Source organism: Phyllostomus hastatus, unplaced genomic scaffold, assembly GCF_019186645.2.
Source record: "Phyllostomus hastatus isolate PE091 unplaced genomic scaffold, TTU_PhHast_1.1 phas_contig_1, whole genome shotgun sequence".
Lineage (NCBI taxonomy): Eukaryota > Metazoa > Chordata > Mammalia > Chiroptera > Phyllostomidae > Phyllostomus > Phyllostomus hastatus.
Genome location: NW_025333498.1, coordinates 29,804,702 through 29,828,390, shown reverse-complemented (window position 1 = coordinate 29,828,390; position 23,689 = coordinate 29,804,702). Strand labels below are relative to the sequence as shown.

The 23,689-nt window shown below is 32.4% G+C and overlaps 1 protein-coding gene across 3 annotated transcripts in view; it reads right to left on the bottom strand.

The window, feature by feature from the left end:
* Positions 1–23,689, bottom strand: part of BAZ2B (bromodomain adjacent to zinc finger domain 2B) — a 364,968-nt gene that overhangs the window by 57,880 nt on the left and 283,399 nt on the right. For all 3 annotated transcript variants that reach the window (XM_045821942.1, XM_045821977.1, XM_045822067.1), the window contains 8 exons: positions 20,074–20,284; positions 15,105–15,197; positions 14,929–14,990; positions 10,858–10,923; positions 9,163–9,228; positions 7,840–7,884; positions 7,570–7,596; positions 6,263–6,328 (listed from right to left, as the gene is read on the bottom strand). In XM_045821942.1, the coding sequence (XP_045677898.1) occupies positions 6,263–6,328; positions 7,570–7,596; positions 7,840–7,884; positions 9,163–9,228; positions 10,858–10,923; positions 14,929–14,990; positions 15,105–15,197; positions 20,074–20,284 (636 nt within the window). The remainder of the gene's footprint in view (positions 1–6,262; positions 6,329–7,569; positions 7,597–7,839; positions 7,885–9,162; positions 9,229–10,857; positions 10,924–14,928; positions 14,991–15,104; positions 15,198–20,073; positions 20,285–23,689) is intronic.

The window sequence follows — 23,689 nt, the reverse complement described above, 5'->3', positions numbered from 1 at the left end:
TGCAAGATCTGTTCACAAAAAAATGTGTGACCTATCAGAGATAAGACTTATTAAACCTAGCATAATATAAAATGAATATTAAAATGTATTTTACATTTCTAATACTGGTTAAATATTGGGGCACTAACTTAAGACTGCCTACAAATGACTGTGAAATATAGCTCTTGATTATATTTTAGATTGATTATAAATAATTACAAGCAAATTAGTATGCCTCCTACTAATTGAGTTTTGGCCTTCATTCCTTTATACATATCCCCCCCCCCCACAGTTTTTTAGATGCGGGAATTCTTGAAATAAATGTTAATTATTGGACCATAAGTCCTTTATAATAAAAAATATTTTCATCATCTTAATTATGGTAATATAATTTTCTGTAACAAAATATTACTAATGTCTTAGTTAAGAAATAATTTAAATTTCATTTCAAAGTTGAAAGCCTTTTGATAGCAAATATATTAATTTAGAATATCCTAGACAGCTCTAAATACATAGGTAAAAATTTAAAATCACTTTTTTATGTACATAAAAATATTATTTTGGACTCTAAAAGAATAGATGAAATACTTTTAGAAATCTACAGAGTAATAACAAATGTATGAAATAAATTTATTCTGTTTTGGAAATATAAAAGTTTGAAACCAAAACAATGAATGTGGTATAATGACCTGTTATTGTAAAGTTTTATGACTCATCAGATTGCTAAACAGGCCATTTTTAAGAGACCATGTTGCAAAGATGCCTATGATTTTTGCATTTTATGATCCTACTGGGCCTTTTAGGTGCTTGTTCTGAGCATAATTAGAAGAATATATTTCTTTTGACAGCAACTTGTACTTAAAATTTCAAAAACATAAATATAATGTAAGAGATACAGGTTTACCTCAGGGTGCAAGAGAATAAAGGTGTAAATAAAATTAATAATAAAAGCCATTTATAGAAGATAAATCTAAAGAATAAAAATGATATTGTTTTATGGTCACATACTGAGTATGAGTAAATCAGGGCAATTTTTTCAAAGGGGCCTATTTTAACATTTAAAATATTACAAATATTATGAAAATTAAGTTTACAAAAATGGAAAAAAATTATGAACATGTGACATACATTTATATGCATATACATATTTAATATTCACATGAGGATATATTTATGGATTTTATTTTAGCTTTTTATTCTGATTGAGGATACTTTTTTTCATTGCTTCTTAAAGAGAGAGAGGAAAGAAGGGAAGGAGGAAGTGGGGGAGAGACAGAGAAACGCTGATGTGAGAAGAAATAACAACTGGTTGCCTTCTCATATGTGCCATGAACTGGGATGGAAACAGCAACCTGGGTATGTGCCCTGACCAGGAACCAAACCCGAGACCTTCTGGTCTATGGGATGATGCTCCAGATAACTGAGCCATACTGGCCAGAGCATATGTTTACTGATTTTTAGACAGACAGACAGAGAGAGAGAGAGAGAGAGAGAAACATCGATATGAGAGAGAAAAATCAATGGGTTGCCTTCCATATGCACCCCAACCAAGGATGGAACCTGCAAACTGAGGTATGTGACCTTTTGGTGTGTTGGTCGGATGACATTCTAACCAACTGAGCACCTGGCCCGGGCAAAACACTTATTGTTCATATTTTAATAAAAATTATTTTATTTATATTGCAATTTACAGGTATAAAGTAATATTTAAAAAGAACCAAACCTACCAGTTATCATGTTTTCTTAAAATACACCAAAACATTACACTAAAATCTGTACTTAATTTAGATTAAATATATTTAAGTACTGTATAGAATAATTACTCTTATACAAATATCTCCCATATTAAAATCAAAATTATTAATAACTCCTGAGTAAAATAATTAAAGATTTTAATACATTTAAATTAAATTGATAACAATTCTTTAAAGACTCTACTCCCTTATATGACATTTAATAGTTCATATAAAATATTTTTACATTTGTTTTCAAATATAGTTATTCAAGTACAATATACAAGTATGTCATATAAGTACACTTACTATGTTTTCAACTGAATAATAAATTTGCTTAAATAAAACTGCCCATATATGCAATTTGCCTTTATCTTTTTATTTTTCACTAAGTAATCATCAGTATAAGATTATAAAATATTCTCATGACTTGAATCACTGGGGAGGGGGATATTATACATTACTTCTGTTTTCACATTTTTTATTAGATGAATTGCGAATTGTTGATTGGATGACTTCTAAAACCTGAACTACCCTCTTCCATTTTATGGTTCTGTAAGTGCTGACATACTCATTTTGTGATAGATGCATGTTTAACAACTTTTTGTAGTTTACTGATCCTTGGAGAGACATACAAAAGACTGTGTCACAATTCCTATGGCTGTTTATTCTGTTAATATGATTAAAGTGATTACAGTTTTAAGTTTTTATAAAAGAAACAGGAGATCTTGAGTTACTTTGTCACACTGCTTAAACCAAACTAAGTTTCCAGTGATTAGTAATGTTAATAATAAGAACAGGTATATTTTATGTTACTTGATTATACTTGGAAATAAACCTGTTTTATTTGAGACTAAGTAAGGACTATTCATTCTCACATTATGTTATGAAAGTAGCTATAAACTACTATGATATACTGATATTTAAAATTAATAAAACAGTAACAAGTAATTTAAATGTCTAAATAATATTACTAATTATAGACTTATATAAAGAAAACCTATAAAAATTAGATTTTTAAATTAGGGAACCAATAAAATTTGGAATTATATTTAGTAAAAATTATACTGAATTAATAGTAAAAAAAAAGAACAGTGTAATGTACACAAAGAAACATAAAAGTGGTGTTTGTGTTACCTTTTTTGATGGATACAGAGAGTTTCTTAGAATAATTTCAGATGTTACAGATCTTTAATTAACAAGGTGAAAGCAATTCATTTTTTAACATCGTGATTCCTTAAACATTACTCATAACTCATGTGCATTTTTGATTATCCTGTTTTTCTTTTTTCACAGTCCAATAATTAAATGTCTAAATGTATTAAGGTTTAGAATCAAGGGTTACACATAGGCCAATTCAGAATTCTGAGCTGATCTTGCTTAAGTATCACATGGACTTAACTTTACAGTAAAGTCTGTTCTCTTAGTACAGGGAGAAAGATTTATATGATCTGAAGACAAGACAGAACATATGTTCTTTTAATAGTAACAGAAAAATTATAGATAGGGCTATTAGGAACTAACAGGAGGCAGAATATGAAACCAACATATACCCATGATGGACATTAACTAGTTACATATTGTGCATGTTAAGAAATAATAAGGAAAGGAACAAGTATATACAGGAATGCTTTGCTAATATTCATTGAGGTGCAAGTGTACATAAATGATTTGGTGAAAGTTTGGATTGTCAGTAAAAACATATGTCTAGCCCTAACTGGTGTGTCTTAGTGGGTTGAGCGTTGTCCTGCAAACTAAAATGTTGCAGATCCCTGGTCAGGGCACATGCCTGGGTTGTGGGCCAGGTCCCCAGGTATGGGTGGACAAGAGGGTGATCAATGTTTCTCTCACACATCAATGTTTCTCTCCCTCTTTCTCCCTACCTTCCCCTCTCTCTAAAAACAAATAAAAAATATTTTTAAAAAGTATATCTAATTACTGCTTAACTATTTATACCATAAAGTTTTCTCTCTCTGATATAAGCATCTTTAATATTATTTTGTTTTAAACATAGTATTTAATTTAATGCTGTGCATACTATAGTTTAAACATTATTTAAATATTTAGTTGATGACAGATGTATAGATATCATTCATTTAACAGATGAGCACAATTTAAGTTGAGAAAAACTGATAAATTATCTAACCCAGTTCATGGGTCTATAGTTAGCAGAATATAGCAACTTTTTAAGAACTCAGTTTTACTTATGGGATTCTCTCCAACATTCTGATAAGAGATTATTTATGATATATAAATATCATACTGTTTTTTTATCAACTGTTACACTGTTTTTTAAAAATAACAGTTCTATGAATGTTAAACTAAAAAAAAATCTAGAGTAAAATGATTTTATTATTAATTTAATTTTTATTGTAGTTTTTCCATTACCATTTAGTCCCCTTACATCCCCTCCCCCCAGGTATCACCACACTGTTGTCCATGTCCACGAGTCCTTTTTCCTTTCTGTTCAATCCCTCCACACTCCCTAACCTCCACATCCCCCACTAGCTGTCATCCTACTCTCTATCTATGAGTCTGTCCTGATTTTCCTTGTTAGTTCAGTTTGTTCATCAGATTCACATGAATGAAATCATACAGATTTGTCTTTTTTTGACTGGCTTATTTCACTTAGCATAATTTTCTCCAGGTCTATCCATGCTGTTGCAAAGGGTAAAAACTTTCTTCTTTTTTTACTGTGCCCAGGAGAGGCCAAGCTGCAAACCAAGGCTGGTGTGGCTAGTGCCAGGCCTGGGGCTACAGAGCAAGAATTGTAAAGCATGGGCATGCCAAGGCCAGATGCCATTTGTTTTGAGAGATTTTAGGAAAGTGTGAAGCCTGATCCTAGATAGTCCAGTTGTTCAGAAACGTTACTAGATCAGCTTGGATGAGCCCTCAGGTTGGTGGGGCAGGGTCTCAAGGAATCACCAGGGCAGGTGAACAGTGATAGCCAGGTTGATGAAAATTCAGATATGTTGCCTGCCTGCCAGGTCTATGGGTGAGGGAAGAGGGTCTCAGAAAAAGAACGATGGGCTCTGCCAGCACCTCTGTCTAGGAGAAAGCTGCCCTTCCAGCTTTTGTCCTGATGCCAGACAATTCAGCTCCTCCCATAAGTCCCTGGAGCTTTTTGAGCTGCTGCCCCAGCACTGGAGCTTAGAAGGAACATGTCCACAGGTCCTTTAAGAGGACCTCCTAGGACTCCAGGAGCCCCCCATGTCACTTAGCCACAATCCCCACTGGTTTTTACATTCAGAAGTTATGGGGACTTCTTTTCCCAGCATTGCAGCCCTGGGCTGGGGGCGTAGTGTGAGGGGCCAGGGGGCCTGATGTTGGGCTGGGACTCCCTGCTTTTCAGGGAGGATCTGCAAAGCTGAGATATCCCTTTCAATTTTTATCCATCACACATTGGTGTGGTATTGGTCCATTCAATGTCCCTGCCCCTCCTACCAGTCTCAGTGTGGCTTCTTCTTTATACCCTTAGTTGTAAACTTGTGTTCAGCTAGATTTCAGAAAGACGGTTGTTCTGTAGTTTAGTTGTAAATGTTGATACAGTTGTGGGAGGATGTGAGTACCACATTTACCTATGCCTCCATTTTGACCAGAAGCCCCTTATCAATTCTAACTTACTAAATGCTTAGATCACTTGATAATCTTACAATCCTAGAAGTAGCTATAATTATCTCAAGGTTAAAAAAGAAACAGCCTGCTCTAGCCAGGAGGCTCACTTGGTTGGAGCATGGTCCCATGCACCAAAAGGTTGGGGGTTCGATCCTTAGTCAGGGAACATATATGGGACGCAACTGATCAATGTCTCATTCTCTCTTTTCTTCCCTCCTTCCCTTCTTCCTTTAAATCAATAAAAATATCCTTGAGTATGGATTAAAAATAATGAAATGAAATGAAATGAAATGGCCTGCAAAGGTAAAGAAAGTTGGTTCAGGTCCAAGATGGGAATCTGGGTCTTTTAAACTGTAAAACACTAGTTATAATAGGCAATTGTTGTAATGCAGAACATATTCCTTTGTAACATATCTTTTAACCTTTAACTGATTTGTATTATATTCCAAATGAGCTCATTTTGACTTATTTCAATAATTCTCTGTTAAAACTCTATTTTAGGGAAAGCACTTAGGTCTACTTTTACCTGTAGGACACCCACAATAATTCAGAGGGCAGAAGTCCATAGCTGGACTGACTAGCATTTTAATGACAACACACAAGACTTGTGTAGGCATGTTGTCATATTAGTTTTGTGAAACTCTGATTACAGTGATAAATAGCTATTTTTATTTGAATGAATGGCATTCTCTCCAGTAAAACACGATAAATAAAATCTCAGTACAGAAAATTAACACATACACTGGATTCCTCCCTGTATTCTTTTATGTTCTCATACTAGGTTACTATTTCTCTAACCTTTGGTTTGTTTATGAAAGCCAATAAATTCAGACAAACCCAATACTCTGAAAATTTCATATTCAGAAGAGCCAATGCTTTTAGAAAAAAATATTAATTTATGACATGGCAATATTTTCATAGAAACTTATACTTACTTCTGCTTTCTTACGAGCTTCCATAGCTTTCATAAGCATCATATGTTGTCGCCTTCTCTCTCGTTCCTATTAGGCCAGATAAAAATAGGAAAATAACTCAGCTATTATTAATTTTCATAGTCTGATTTTCAAATAAAAAAAACAAAACTGAACAAAAAACTCCATATAGCATGTTTAGCATTTATAGACAAGTCACAGTAAATACTAAATATATGACAAGAATGGCCAGTCTGTGCATGTTTTAGTTCAGGTTTAGAAAGCAAATACAAGAACAATCAAAAGCAAAAAGATAAAAGCAATGAACATGGAGACAGTGTAAACAGAAGCATACAAGATTTACTCATGGTCAGTTGTGATGCTCCTTCAAAAGCTGGCAGAACAAAAAGCATAATGGTTGGCTGGAACAGGTCAGTTACCTTACATCTGCTATTAGAAAAACCACAAATATGTACTGTAGCCAATTAAACTAAAGGTAGTGTTGTTTGTAAATTTTTAGATCAGGCAGAAATTGATTTTATAATCACTTTAACTTCATGATTTTAAAATAATTTTTATTTCAACTACACTATCATTTTGTAAATCCAATATGTCACCAATAAATTAAAATTTTTAAAAAGTTTTTATGTCAATTTAAACTAGTCGTGGTTAATACACCAACACCAATGAAATGGGAAACTCCTATTTACTGATGTCTGCCACTTGATGCACTATTTAAAGCCACAAAAGCTGCACCATGGGCTAGTAAGTGGAATCTAAAAGGCACAGTATAAAAATAAGGTAAGCACCAGCTTATTTTGATAATCTCATTGTCTTAAAGGTAAAAAATATCAGTGATAAGATTTAATCAATTTTTAGTCTACACATGTGATCCCCCTAAAGGGATATTTCTAAAATTAATTCTAAAATTTGTCTATTAAACCAGAATATATTTCATATTCTCTCATCAACCTAACTCAAAATTCCCATCATATTCAATGGCAGTTTTGTGTGTAGAATGATGGGAGAATATGGGTCATAATTGTCTCAAATTGTATAGGAATCTAACTTTCACTGTGACATCAGTAATGTAATTTTTAGACAGCAGCCTTATATAAGGCCTGCACAATTCAATGAGGAATCTTGGAAATGTACCATACTTCTTTGTAGACAGACAAGCAGATGTATGCAATGCACTGTGCTGTAAAGCCATGCAGCAGTATGTAATATGACAGCAGCCAGTGCTACACTTTATGCATTGCTATGACAACCATATATCACAACCAAATCACAATGCGGTGTTAGATGTACAAAAATAAACATACCCATACCATATCTAGTCTATGCCTCTCCAACTCCTGGTAGAAAGAGTTGGCACAACATTATGAAACAGAAATCACAGAGTCACGAAACCAATTTTTAACCCCCCAAAAGACACCAATACCAAAGCAAGGCAATAAACTGTAAGATGAAGGAAAAACTTAGGCAGAAATTATACTGGAACTATTTAAGAAATTTCATTGAAGATTTTGTCCAAAATTGATTCAATAAAAATTATACAATGTACATTGCAATGTTTGTGTAACTGTATGTATACAGACCTGATGCTTCAGAAGAACAGCTTGCTGTCTTCTCATTTCTTTCTCCTTAAAGATAAGAAACTTTTAATATATGATTGAGGGAAGATTAAGAACATGTTACAAGTATTAAAAATTCCTTTTCTGAGATTCTGTAGTCTTCCATTTGATTGAAACATACAAAATCACAAATATCCAATCATTTTTTAATTATAAAATGACAATTTCATGTGGTGACATAAAAACTGTATGACAACAGCAAGGACTTTCATTCAGTAGCTGTTTAAACTTTAAATTCAGTGACCTAATAGCGCACTTCAATGGCACATTCATTGAACTAAGTGATGAGAACTCTCTAAACTCCGAATATAAGTTCCAAAATACATTCCACACCTCACAGCAGCTACATCATTTCTATAGACTGTATATTAGTGAGCGTGACAAGAGACAATGGGGTCAGTTTGAGATTTTCATGCCCACCTATGATTCAGGGAACCATTCTGAGGGGATGTTACTTAAATAAACAATTCTATGAATGTCACCAATTTAAATAGTTTTATAAAGGTAAGGTATGAATAAGAATAATGTTAAGGACATCCATGAAAGGGGGTAGAAATCTAAGAAAAAAGTTGGAGAGGCTATGTGGAAAAGTAGCAGTTCCCTGGCTTTATAAGAGAGAGTGTAGTGGCTATTACCAGAACCATAGGATCACTCAGCTATTCTGTTTCAGTAATCAATTATTTTTTTTAAAAAAAAAGTGGAAGGTAAGGAGTAGAATATGTATGGTACAGGCGTCAAAGTCTCTAATACTTCATGCCAGAAAATCAAAACACACCCAAACAACATGTGAAGTTACCATAGTTAATAGTGGCTAATTTTATTATTGTAAACAATAGTTGATAAAGTTAGGTTTCTGTTTCTATAGCCTTTTCATTTTTAATAGTTAAAAAAGGACATTAACAAAGAGAAAGTTATAATCTAAGGAGCGAATCAGATTTTGGACACAATTTGAAACAAACATAAATGACACAAAATAGCTTTAGAGAGATCATTCTTATCTAGCAAAAGTATACACAGGTATTATGCAATAGCTTGCATATCTGATTTGATTCTGCTATTTAAGGAGCTCAAATCATCACATAAGACATGTATAATGAAATAAAAATACATGAACATACACTATACATACCATAAAAGCACACATTATATACATGTATCTGTGCTAAACACTTTTATAGTCATTTTGAGGAGAGCTATTTTTTTGTTGTTGTTGTATAACTGATACTGGTATAACAGCATAGTTTTTATTTTTGAAAAACAAAAACTCTCATTCTCATCTAAACTAACCTTTATTCGTTTTTCAGCCTCCAATAATTTGGCATTTGCCGCTTCTTCCTTCTTTTTCTTTTTCGCCTATGCATGCAAAACAGGTCTCAAAGTCATGCAACAGCATCACAACGTCAAAATAATCTCAGACTTGAAAATGGAGCTACATGCCTCACAAGGCACAAAACAATATGCAACATGTATGTAGACAATAACGGATTTCCCACAGTTGACATATTTACAATACTAATGTTATTTATAATATATACGCATTAAGATATACAAAAAGTTCTTAAATTCGTAAGAGTCTGTCAGCTTTTCTTATCTTTTTTCTTATTCTGTTAACAGTCTGAAATGAATGTCTGTTCTGTTGCTTTAAAATTTAATCCCAGGAAAAATGATTCTGTCACTTATCTTTTCTTATTTTTAAAAGTGAAACATGATCACAATAAAAATTAAGAAAACATGACAGATTTTAACTGATAAAGGTGACTTAAAAATAATTAGTCATTAGAAAATTTGCACATATGCACTTTATTTAAAATTTCTTTTTTAATACTTGAAATCTGAGTTAAAGAAAGCCATTACTCAGTATCCTTTAAATGAAACATAGTAAATCTGATTTTCCCTAGCTGTACATTGTGGTTAAATTCAAGGTGTTTGTTTTTTTTTATAGAATGGAAATGCAATTTTTCGTGAAGCACATTTTGAATACCAAGATCATGCTATCAAATTTGAGCTTCAAAATCTTGAACATGAACTACTTAGTAGTTATTCTCAATATACTTTAAGATAGGAATACTTTCTATTGGAAGGGTTTAAATTAATGTGAAATAGGAAAGAGAAATATGTACCTATTTCTAGAAGGAAAAAGCCTGTAACATGGAAAACTATCCAGACACCTCAGCGAATAAATTGTTCTATATAGCAACAGTTTCCTGACAAGGTGAGAGATTAATAACTTTATATATTAAAAGTTTAACTTTATTATTTTGGACGGAAATAATTTTGAGACGTGCTTGCTTAATTAGAGTACACTAAATATTTGGGTTTTTCTTGCTGACTTTGGGCAATTATTCTAAACATCAGTTATTATATGTACAGTTTGATAGAGTAATGCTTTTCAACTATTAAATTGTTGACAATTGCTTGCTCTTCAACTAAAAGGGTTACAGACTGCTACTAGGCTTTTAAATTCTTAGGTATTGCTGGGTGAAGATTTTCTGTATTCTCCCTTGCTGCTCTCTTTTAGCTATGACTTTTGCTGACGCCAAATATGTTCTCTAGCCCTATCACCTTGTAGGGAAGAGGATATATTAGAAGCCAGAAAACCAAGCTGGTTAAACATTTAAAATCTACTTTTGTAATGTTTCATTTTTGAATTAAAAGAAAACATCTGACTATAAGTCCTCATGACTTTTCTAAAAGTAAAGAACATGAGTTTTAGCACATAGTCTTTGTAACAACCATATTGTCTTTTCATAAGTTTCCTTTTTCTATTTTCTCTTTTGTCTTATTTCCTTGATTTGCATTGCTAGGATAAAATGAGCTTGCTAAATAAGGTTCAGAGTAGGTCTTACTACATATGCTATGTTTAAAGAGAATTTCTGATGGACATATTAATGTATATAAGAGAACAGGCATATAAACTTTTTATTTTTGCAGACTTTAAACTATATAATTATATTACTTTATATTGAAATTTAAGAATTCTACCTCCAGAATTTGCTGGGCTCGAAGTTCTTTTTCCATTCTGATTTGTTGTATTCTCTTAATTTTTTCCTGTAGGAAAAATTATGATAGAGATAATAAACTAAATATCTAGATGAAAAGTATTTAAGTAGAATCAAATAGTTTATGATATAAGAATTACCAAAGGTTCCTATGGAGATAATATTTAATTATTTAGTTTAACATTATATATATGTTCATGTCAAATTAATGTGATTCTATAAAATTTTTCAAAACAACTTATAAAATACAAGTGCTAAATAAGTATACACAAACCAGGTAAACCAAGCTGATTTACTGATTTAACTCTTTTAACCTGTAGATCTTTATAAACAGTTGCAATTACAAATAATACTTAATTTGAAATAAATATAGGACAGAATGGTAGAAAAATGGTGTATCAGAAAACCTCTGCTAGTTCTGTGTATTACTCTCATTTATCACATGGTCTCAAGCAAACAACTTCTCTTGTACGAGATATGGAGGGTTGCTTGCTCTTTCTCAGTGTGTCATAATTTAAAATGCTTTAACAAAGGATATGATACCACACAATTGTGATACATTGTTATTAACAACAATTTCCATAGCATACCTTTTTATTTAACATGGTGAATGCCATGATGGCATCATCGCTTTTAACTATTACAATAAGCCAAATTCAGAAATAATCTGTAACATTATTTAAAATGGATTAATTACAATTGTATATTCTAAGGAAAGATTCATATGAAATAATTGGTAGTTAGACTGTCTAAATTTAATGTATCAGTTATTGGTTTAGAATTTAGTGATCACTGAAATTTTCAGAACTTTACATTTTGAATAGAAAAAATTATCTCATATGCTATAAGCATACCATTAACAATTTCATGTTCATAAACCCCTTTGAAGATCCCAAATTGGCACTGATGAGAATATAGGTTTTAAAAAAATCATCCAAATTTTCCTACTTGTGAATTGCATTTGTCCTAGGATTTCCAGAGCCAATACATTTTATATTGCTGTACATTACAATACCTGTTCCAATTTTCAGATGCTAGTTTACCTCTTGAAGCTATACTTAAATTTGCTTTTAAACATTTCTTTTTTGCACAATGATGTTACTGATTCACTATAAAGATCTGCCACAGGATAATAAGACTTCTGGAATTACTGTTTGATAGTGGAAAACTGATTACATTCTATAATTTTGCTGTTGGCGAACCTACCTTGGTTTTGAATATTAATTATAGCTTGCTAATAATAAAAACCCAAGTATATCTTTTGTTTCATTTCCAAGTTGTAGACAAGGTTGTCTTTTATCCGTATTTGAGTTATTTATTTAGATTAGAACCTGAGACCTGAGTAAAGCATTCACTTGATTTCATTTTCCTGCTTTTGTCAATCACTGGGTCATAAAAGTGGTATGTTCCCATGACAGCAGAAGTCATTCGTTGTTCTCTTATGTACAGAGATAGGGCTAGAGTGCTGGGCTGAGCACAATCAGTCTAGAGCTTCATCTTAACTGTTCAAGTCATTTATACATGTGTATGTACGTGCATCTATTTGGTATTGCTGTTACTAGCATTAGCAGAGAAAGCATTATTTTCATAAATTATTATCATAATTGAGTACTGAACCACTGAACTGGGCACTTTACATAAAATATCTTATTGATCACAAAGGAGTTGCAATTATCTTCTTTTTACCTAAGAAAAAAATGGAAGTTCCTAGAGAGTAAATATTTTGCCTAAACTGAAATATAAGTACTGAGTTGGGGTCAGATTCCAGTGCCTCTGTCCTTCTGCTTCATAATACTGTACTTCTTCTGCAAGCTTCCAGAAAACTACCTTGAGAACTGCCCAGTGATATTTTTGGCCTACTAGGTGGAAAAAATGACCTGGAGGATGAGAAGCACATGCCATCATTTTATTCCAGATCTAATGTTGACTTTAAAATAGGCAATATGTAATTCACTATGTAAGTAAACCTATGCTATACTTTGATTCACTTTGTTAGCAATAACGAGTAAGTCAGACTGTATTCTGAAACTGGCCTCATATAAATATCTTGATGAGTATCTAAGATCAGCTCATTTGTATTAACGTTTATGGAAACTGGGACCTCTGTATTTTCGGTGAGCAGCAAAAACCATGTTTACTTGAGTTGTAGCCATTTCAAGACTTTAGGATTATATACAAAGCTGGATTTAAAGTGCTGATGGGATTTGATAGGTCTCTAACCATTAGGATAAGATATTAAAATATAACAGAAACACTAATATTTAACTTTAAAATGAGATATAAACTTATGAGTGCATATATATTTAATATGTATGTTTTAATAAAGGCACTCATTAGACTACATATTTTAACGATAAAACTTACAATATCTTTAGCAAGAGCAATCAATAAACTAAGGAAGGAATTCACGTTTACACCTGACTACTTTACACTGCAGTAGAAGAATGAACCATACCATTTGGTGTTTTATATTTGTCTTTAAAAAAGTGAGCATTTGCTTTGTGCCAGGGACTATATACTAGTAGGCACTTTACACTATTTCATCTGATCTTCAGATAATGCAATTATGTTTCTTTTTTTTTAATATGGAGGAAATAGAGAGTTAGAGGTTAAGTAATTTATCTAAGGTCTCACAATTCTTGAGTAGCACAGCCCATATTCAACTCTAGGCTGCCTGACTACAAACTCTAAATTCTAAATCCTAATTCTTTAGCAACTTTCTCTAATCATACTTCTTTAGTCAATACTGGAAGGAACCTTAGAGATAACTACATCAAATCCAACCCAAGCCATTTATTTATCAGCTATTTATACGATAACACAATTGACTTCATTTCATATTAAAAAAAAACTACTTGCTGTTTAAAATTTTTTAAAGAACAGTATTTTCCCCTATTTCCTTTCTGTTTTAATGATTATGTGACTATGTGGGGGATGGGAGAGCAGTTCACATATTCCTGCCTTGAATGAAGTTGAGTATCTTATTCTGTAATGCTTTTCCTATTCAGATTTAAAAGTTACTTCATCTACCGGTGTTTAATTTTTAAAACTACATAACAGAAGGATATTATACATAAATAACAGAATGCTACATATCCTGAAATAATGCTTTCTTCATTTTTGTTGAAATAGTAATTTATAATTCAATTTTTAACTCAGAGCATTCAGAAGCAATGGGTGCAAATTTTATTCTATATAACTTGAATTTAATTTGTTACTAGTATTTTACATATTTTAGAACAGCTTTTTTACTGAAATTTGTATTCACTGAAACATTTAAGTATTATCTTTCATTACTCATACATTAATTTTTAAAATAATTTTATTTATTTATTTTTAGAGAGGGGAAGGGAGAGGAAAAGGGAGGGAGAGAAACATCAATGTGTGGTTGCCTCTTGAGTACCCCCTACTGGAGACCTGGCCTGCAACCCAGGCATATGCCCTAACTAGGAATTGAACCAGCAACACTTTAGTTCACAGGCTGGTACTCAATCCACTGAGCCACACCTGCCTGGGCTGATACATTAATTTTAAAGGTTTGGTAGTTGTTCAAGATGGCAACTTACATTCAAATTCTATTGGGATATTAAAAGCACTTACACAAATTTATGTTTGGTAATCCTTTCTTAGACTACTTGGAAGTAAGAGATACGGGTTGAAAAATAAGGTGAATTTTAACTAATGGAAAATAAAAACTTTCTAAATAAGATATATAACATTAATATGAAATAGTTATTTCAGAAATCAAAATGAAACTAATGTATTACATATACAAATAGATTCCTAAAATAACACCTGTGTTGTTTTTTAAAAATATTTTATTTATTTATTTTTAGAGACAGGAAGGGAGGGAGAAAGAGAGAGAGAGAAACATCAATGTGTGGTTGTTTCTCATGTGGCCCCAACTGGGGACCTGGCCCGCAACCCAGGCATGTGCCCTGACTGGGAATTGAACCTGCGATGCTTTGGTTCGCAGCCCGCATTCAACCCACTGAGCTACACCAGCCAGGGCAACACCTGTGTTTTAAAAATCAATTCCAGTGTATAAACTTACCTGTTGTTTCATAATCTTTATTTGTTCTTTTTGCTTTCGCTTCTCCTCAGCAGCTATTATTGCTATGATGAAAACCAAAGCACAGATATCATCAGAAGAGGAATAAAGAAGAGAAGCCTTTTATAATTTGCCTATTACTTACTCTTTAAGTCTATGTCATCATTGAAACCACCCACCTTGTTGTTTTTTAGCTTCTTTGGCAACCCGAGCCTGTTCCTGCTTTTGCAGTTTTCTCAAAAGCTTTATTTGTGCTGCTTGCCTGGCTATTTCTGAAAAACACAAAATTTCAAAGAACATCATTAACAACTTTATACAACTGCCAATCTAAAAACCACCTAAAAACTCTGTGAAACTGATATCATCATGAAGGACATAATTTTCAAGAAAATTGCCTAAGGTCAGATAGCAAGTAGGAGAATGATGTGGCAGAAAATGTCATGTTCATTTCCCCCAGAAATTACCAATCTATTTCATCAAATATGATCCCATACACTGAACTACCCAAAAATGATGCCTCTTTAATTCTCATCACAGACAACAATCTAAGCACATTTTTTCACATTTCATGTAATTGCCACTTAATAGGAAAGTAGCTGCTAATGTGCCAAAAACGTGAGTTAGCTGTTCCATCATAAAAACAAAATGGCCCTGGCTTGTGTGGCTCGGTTTGTTAGAGCATTGCCTCGCACGCCAAAAGGTCACAGGTTCGATTCCTGGTCAAGGCACAGGCCTAGGTTGCAGGTTCAATCCTCAGCTGGGGTGCATTCAAGAGGCACTCGATTAAAGTTTCTCTCTCACATTGATGTTTCTCTCTCACATTGATGTTTCTCTTTCTCTCTTTCCCTCTCATGGGAATACCAATATAAAGCCATCCCAAACTTAACACTTTAAACAGCTATAGAAATGGTAAAGTTTCTAAATACAGGGAAATTTTCATTTATGAAACAGAGTGACTAAATGTCCCAGATAAAAAGAGCCAGGGTCATTTTTATCTGCAAAGGACAATTTTTCTTTCATAATTTTAAGGACAAATGTACAACTGGAATAGACTGATATAATTAATGATCCCAGTTCCTGATTGCTCCCTATATCCATGTCATTTGCCATATGACTTTGCAGCTTCTCTTAACAAGACATGGAATATATTTTCTTGCTCCTTGATCCTGAAATCAGCCAAGTGATCTTCTTTGGCCAATAGGATGTTAGCAATTGTGATGCAAGAGAAGTCTGCAAAGTGAACTTGTATTCTTTCTAGTTTTAGTCCTGTGACTTGCCCTTTACTATGAGGACACGTTTGGCCTGGGCTGCTGGAGGTTGTTCAAGGAGCCAGTGGACTCCCCACACGTGAACAAGAACAGCCATGATCAGCAGTGCTGCCTAACTCACCTCCATGTGATTCCATCTGCACAAGCCAAGTAATGCTTAGTATTGTACACTGAGGAGGCTTTGTGGGTGGTTGTTTCCCAGCATTATTGTGGCAACAAGTAACATACAAAAAACATGTAATGTCATGCTTTCTCTGCTAGCAAAGTTGGTCAGAATACCTCTAACTATAAAAATGGTATATCATGATACCACTTAACATTTCAAAAAACACCACTTTACATTAGACACTGTTTTAAACTATGTAGCAAATAAAGTTTTAAGAAATTTATACATTATATTCATCAATAATGAATATGATTGGGATAACACCTGAATTACTTGGGCTCTATTAATAATTTCTACCACTTATTGAACATTGTATAAAATTTACATAATCTTGTTTAATCTTCATAACACCTTTATAAGACAGGCAACATTACATCCAGTTTACAAAAGAAATAACTAAGGCTTAAGGAAGTTAAAATAGCAGAGTCAAGATATAAACCCAGGTTTTTCTGACTCCATAGTCTATATGCTACTACTTCTAAAAAGCTTTAAGAAAATCGGAACACCTTAAGATTTTGGATAAGAACTTAACTCTCTGTCCTTGTGACGACTGAGGTGAAGGTGGTTACTATGGCTGATTTTCTATGGTCAAGACTTAAAAGAAAGAGGAAGGGAATGCACAGTGTCTAATTTTATCTAGTACACTACCAGTGTTAATGAAAGATGAAAAGGAAACTGATGCTAAAGAAGAGCTTCAATCTAACAATGGTCATCATTAGGGGACTATATGCAGCATCAAAAATTTCTGAGCTACATAAAAAGGATCTCCTGTTCACTGAATACTCTGGGAAATAAAAATCGATAAAACGACCCACAAAGTCAGAGAACTCTGAAAACAATACAAATCAGGAACTGTTCTCATCTCTGATAGTACCACGTAAATATTTAACATTCAAGAACTGAAAGTTTTTACTGAATTAGATTATAACTCAGTAAAGACCTAAATATGTCTTAAAATGTAAGACGTATTAAGTATACTATAATACATATAGGTATATATTTGTGTATGAATGTATCAGTTAATTTTAAACCCCACACAAGTACACAGTAATTTTTATTTTTAAACCCCGCAGGACAGAAAAACATTAAAAAATAGAACTCAATCTTTTCACTTTAGCAAGGAAGATAAAAATGATACAATTTTGATTAACTGAAAAATTAGGTACCTTAAATTTTATATTACGAACAGAAAACGTGAAGTGAAAAAATGTTTAAAAATTAGGGACATAATGGAGTAAGAATGAATAAGAAACATACAAAAACAAATCAAGCTCTAAAGAATAAACTGTTCCAATCTTATAAGAAACCTAGAAAAATTCACTCAGCTCTGAGAAATCAACTGCTCCCATATTTTCTCATTTATTTGGTTTATTGTTGCTGAAAATATTATCTATTATACCCATCTTTTGAAATATTAATTGAAAAACACCTTTTATGGTGGAAGAAATTACTTGTGTGCTTAGATTTTAAAGATAAAAGTTTATTTTCACACAGAAGTAGGTATTTTGAGTATAACACATTTCTGATTCTAAGACATTTTTAGACACGTCTAAAATCTGCATATGCCTGATTTGTGTAATCAAACTGCATCAGACTCTTATCTGTAATCTCAGAGTGTTCTGCTGTCACAATGCTTGAATAAAGGTTCAAAGTTTACATTTATTTTACTGTCCTGAACCTCAAATTAAGTCCAGTTTTTCAGTCTAGTTGAATCCTAGCAACATAATACTACAAAACAGAAACATGTAGAATCTCCTCAGTTTAACTCCCCAAAACTGTTAGTGTGTAAATAAAAGGTGGTAACGTGATTCATTGCTATGCTCTTTTCTGACCAAGGGGGGGAAAAAGCATGCATATTATACCCCATATACTCATAAATATTAGTAATAATTATTCATTTACTGTTTTATATAAATGTTGAGAGAGAATACATATATACATATATACATAATAAGGTCAAAGGTAATCAAACTAGCAAAATGCAACATAATACAGAGAGGGGAACTATGTAACAGAATACAAACCAATTTGAAATCTAGGGGAGAAAAATCATTGGGTAAAAGATTATGAATAATTAACTTCTACTAAAATAACTAAATAACATTTAGTTAATTTTGCAAATATAAAGTTGCCATTTTGGACACTAAGTATTAATATTTGTATCAGATATGAAAAACATGCATGAAGAACCCATGTTTGGGGTATCGGTTAATATCAAACTTTCTTATCTTATGCAAACAATACACATTCCCTACTATTATACATTCTTCAGAAGAATCAGTGGCTTTTTGGCAATATTAACTTTAAAAACTCATCATGTATTGCTATATCTATTAATTATTGTAAATACTTAAAAAAAAAACCCTTCACTAGTATCTGTTCAAAGGAGGTAAAATTCTTTATAGAAACCACACAAAATAACATAAGTATTTAACATACTAAGGCAGAGAAAAACTTATACGACATTAAGTTATATGCTAGCCAGTTTACTTGCATATCATTGTTAGCAGTGTAAAATGGTACCTTTTCAGAGATAGTATTTGCCTGTTATTTACTAAGACTGAAAATGCACATATCCTTTGATTCAGAGATTCTGTCTGTAGGATTCTATAGTAAAGACAGCTGTACCTATAGAAGGATATGAAGATATGTGTAATATATGTATTGTAGCACTGTTTATGATAGCAAAGATCAGAAAACAGCCTACAGAGTCATCAAAGAGAGATTGATCGAATGAAGTACGATAAAGCAATATGTGGTATCTCTTACTACTTACTATTTAGTCGTTAAAAGCATAAAGTTGATTTACAAATGTTGATAGGGAAAGACGTTCAGGAAAAATTATATGGGAAAAGGGTCTGGCAGAAGTCACGCCTGCTTGAGTGTGGTTGGTAGGGGAATGATATGGGTGTAATAATTTATAGTTTTAATTTGAACATTTCACCTAAAATGTCATATGGTGTGCTTGAGTGTGATATTGTTATGTAACAGAATTACACGCTTGTAATTTTGTAATAAAAGGGGCATTATTTGTGCAAGACCCTGTATATTGATATATATTCAGACAACCTTAAGAGGCTTCACATTTGTAACTTTTATAACTCAAACTCCTAGAAGCACTATTTTATTATGGTCAACATTCTCTGTGTGAGACATAACAGGAAAATTTCATGTTGAAAATTCACATATAATTTTAAATTACAAATACATTTGAGGTTAATATGAACATTTTGTGCTTGATAAAGTGATGATTTTTGTTGATCCTGAAATGATCACATTCCCATTTAAATCTATTAGCTGGGCATTTTGAAAATATATATAATATATCCAAACTACAGAGGAACCCAAACTAAAAGAAATTTCCAGAAGCACACTGGAAGGTTGTACTTCCTTAACACAGAAGGCTGGCACAACCTTAAGGTGTATGCCAAGCGCTGGTTGATTCCTTTCTGTGTGAGTCTTAAAAACGTTTCGCCCACATTTGTGATTCTAAACACACAGAGTGGGATGTGTTTATAAGTGTGGCTCTTGAATGGAGCTTATCTAATCAAAGAACTCCAGTTACCAGTGGGAGTCCTTATTTCCTCATTTTTATTAACACAAATATCTACATTTTAGAAATTCAGAGCAGTGTCAATCACTCATACACCAAATACATAAGAAACATACTTTTCAGTATGATTATTGCCATGCCAAATATATTGTTTTTTTTACCTTGAGCTTGCAGTTTTCTCAGCAATTTGGCATCTGTGTTTTCTAGAAATTCAGCACTGCCAACGTTCGGAGGTCGACCCTTCCGCCGTCTCGCCCTGGATTCCTCTCGTACTCGCTGTCTATCTGGATTTGGTGGTCGTCCTCTACGGCCTTCCATTGCTCTGATGCGAGGGATGACATCCTCTTCTTTCAAAAGACACCACTGCATTCCCTTTTAATCAACATTGTAGAGAAACATTGTTACAAAATAAACACAGTGATCAATCTGTCAGAAAATTCTAAGTAAATTTACAGACATTTAAAAATTTATAAAGGAGGTATAAACCTCAGGAATTGTGTTTTTTAAATTAAATTTACATTTATATTTGTTTATAGCTTTGCCTATATTTGTTATTCTTGCTTTAACGATTTGAACTTTAAATACCTAGAGAATTATATCTATATATATAAACATATAAAAAGATATATGTACCTTAATCACCATTTCTGATCTATGATGACCATCATGTTGGCAGATAACTGAAAACACTAGTGTGATGAGACCTTACGGATTTTTCTCATGGGTTATCAGTACAAACATCAGGTTATTTAAACAATAGATGAAAGTTTCTCTTTAGAGAAATATTGTAGCCAATAAATCAAGAAGAAATGTAAGAGTTAAAACGTCAGTGTTTTGCCATATCTGACGAACAGATCTAAGCATTAAACTTGAGTGGCCACCAATCACCAGAAAGAGAGACAACTGGACAGACATTAGCTTCCTGACAGAAGTGCACTCCACCACCCCTCTAAATTAGTCTGGTCTTACCAAGATTTAATTACTGTAACTTCACAGGATAATAGGGTGAGAAGTGTATGTTAAATTACATAGCAAAACCCAGTCTCCAGGAAATTCTACAGATTACCTAGTTTCTTCAACAAATACATTTTAAGAAGTAAACAGACTGGAAGGAGGTTTACAGTATGTATTAAACAATCCTGAGGATAAGTGTGGACTTTATCTAGATACCGATTCAAACAAAAGTGGTCAGAAAGTTATAAAAAGTATGAGACAACTGAAAATTTGCACAAGGACTGATATTTGAGGATCTTAAAAATTATTATTTTAAAGTGTGACAATGGTACTATGGTACACTTGTACAAAATAACAGTCCTTATCTTTTTGAGAAATAAATTGAAGTATTTACAGATGAAATAAGAAAAAATTTTCCCAACAAATTATGGAGGAGAAGCAGATGGGTGTATGTATGTAAAAGAATATTGGCCATATGATAGTTTCTAAGCTGATGATGGGTACATAGTGTATATTATTTTGTCTACTTTTGTGTCTATTTGAGATTTCTAATTATATGTTTCCTGACATAAAGACACACAATAGAATAATGCTACTGAATTATAGGAATATTCTTGCTCAGCGCATAGATACAATCTAAATCTGGTTTCCATTATTCTCCATTTGTCAATTAAACCAAATACAATGTTATATTACCTTACTTATAGTAATATATCCAAAGTAATATGTTCATATATAGAAAAGGTATCCTTTAAAATAATCCTTCTATTTCTTACTTATCTTTTAAAAAGATAATTCATTTAGTATAAAGGTTAAGAAAATTCTGTAAATGTACCTTTTCTCTTAAAAGAATCAAAAACTAGGAATTTAACCTGAACCTCCCTGGGTAATTTTGTAACCAAAAGCAATAAAAAGTTCTTGAGTTCTAATTTTTGCCATAATTCCTAACCTGGGCAAGGAGTCTATGAATATCTCATTTAATGGGTACTAAAAATACAAATAATATTCCTCCTACCATAACCCAGGCCACCTACATTCCACATTCCAAGCAGTGTGCTTTATTTCAGGCATGCTGAATAAATAACATACTTTAATCTTCACAGTAGCTCTATTAGTATAGTGCTTGTTGTACCTACAGTACAACTGGAGGAATTCAGACCTAGTGAGGTTAAATGATGTCCTGAGGAATAGAGGCAACAAGAAACAGAGCTGTGATTCAAACTCAGGACCGTTTCACTCCAAACCTGTGCTCTTTAACTGCTACATGTACTCCTCTGATGTTACAAACATGTTCTTATATTGATAAGTGACTGATAACAAGAGTCAGCCATGAAAGCACAGCCAAGATTAGGTCAACAGAACTGTGTCGGAAAAAAAACATTAAAACATATAGTCCGTATCTACATGTTCAAAATAATAACTATACTAATTCTTTTTAATTATTTCCATGTTAAAAATAATTTTAAAATTAATTGAGGAAAATAAGACATTTTTTCTGAGATTTGAAATGAAATCAATAGGAACAATAGTTGAACTAAGTGTATTTTTAGGCCATAAACTAAGAAGGAACCCATCAAAACAATTTTATGTTCACCAGAATAGGAAGCTTTTGATCAGTTTAGGTTTTCATTTTTCTATTATATTCTTAAGCACCAAGGCAGCACACATTACATAAATTGAAAACTGTAAAAGTGACATTTGTGTCACTTGGGATAAGAGAGAGAGGCTAATAAAAAGTGTCTGTCAAGGAATCTGCATTCAGTTTTTAAAGTATCTTATTAATAATAAAATCAACTTTTAGCCAAGATTTAAAAGGTTCAGTCAATTTATCCTTTTTTTATACAGTTACAATTTTTAGTTATGTTTTTATTCATCAAGGAAAACATACCTTTGTTAAAAAAGAAATAGAATATTTGGGGCCCCAAATTTACCAGACAAATATAGTGACATTATCATTTACATTTTGCCCTTGACATTTATAAAGCAAATATTTTCTAAGGGAATTGTATGTATTGGGCTACATGTATAATGTCTTCTGACTCCCGGACTTTAGAAAACAAGAAATGGATTGTTGGAAAAATCAGAAGCTTGTATCAATATTAATCAACTTAGTGTTAATTCACTGAGTAGCCAAAATAATTGTGAGCATAAAAAACATTATTTTTCTCAATAATATTTCTTTGAAAAAAGCAAATACAATTTATATCACTTGATTCATTTGCTATAAGCATTTCTGTCAATTAAAAATTATGTATAAAAATGGTTAATTTTTTTCTTAATTTCTGAGAATAAGATAGCAAATGGCTCCTGAAAATAGTATTTCTTTACTAAGATTTAAAAGATACAGATAAAAAGAAAATCAATGATTGACACTGTGGAGATGGTGACAGATTAATTCCATTATACCACTGTAAATTTCAAGACTTACTAATTTAAATCTTGAGCAATAACATATTCACTTTTATAAATACTATAAAGAGAGAGAAGAAAAAAGGGTTTATGTTTTATTTCAGAAGATTAAAAGTAATTAAGGTAAATAATTATATGAATACACTATATACTGTCCACAGTAATACATTATAAAAGTACATTGTAAGACTAAAATATATTATAAAAAGTTTACTTATACATTTGTTGATGCACCTATTCTATATAAGGCATAACATTTTCTAAAAGTAAACTGCAGAGTCCTCTCCCCAAAAGGACCAACATTTTTAACTAGGACATTAGCTTAGCTATTCTAATACAGGTGGTTAAGTTGCAATGAATTCAAAAGGGAGTTTAGAGGCTGGGACACAAAGTTGTCTACATTGTCCACTTACA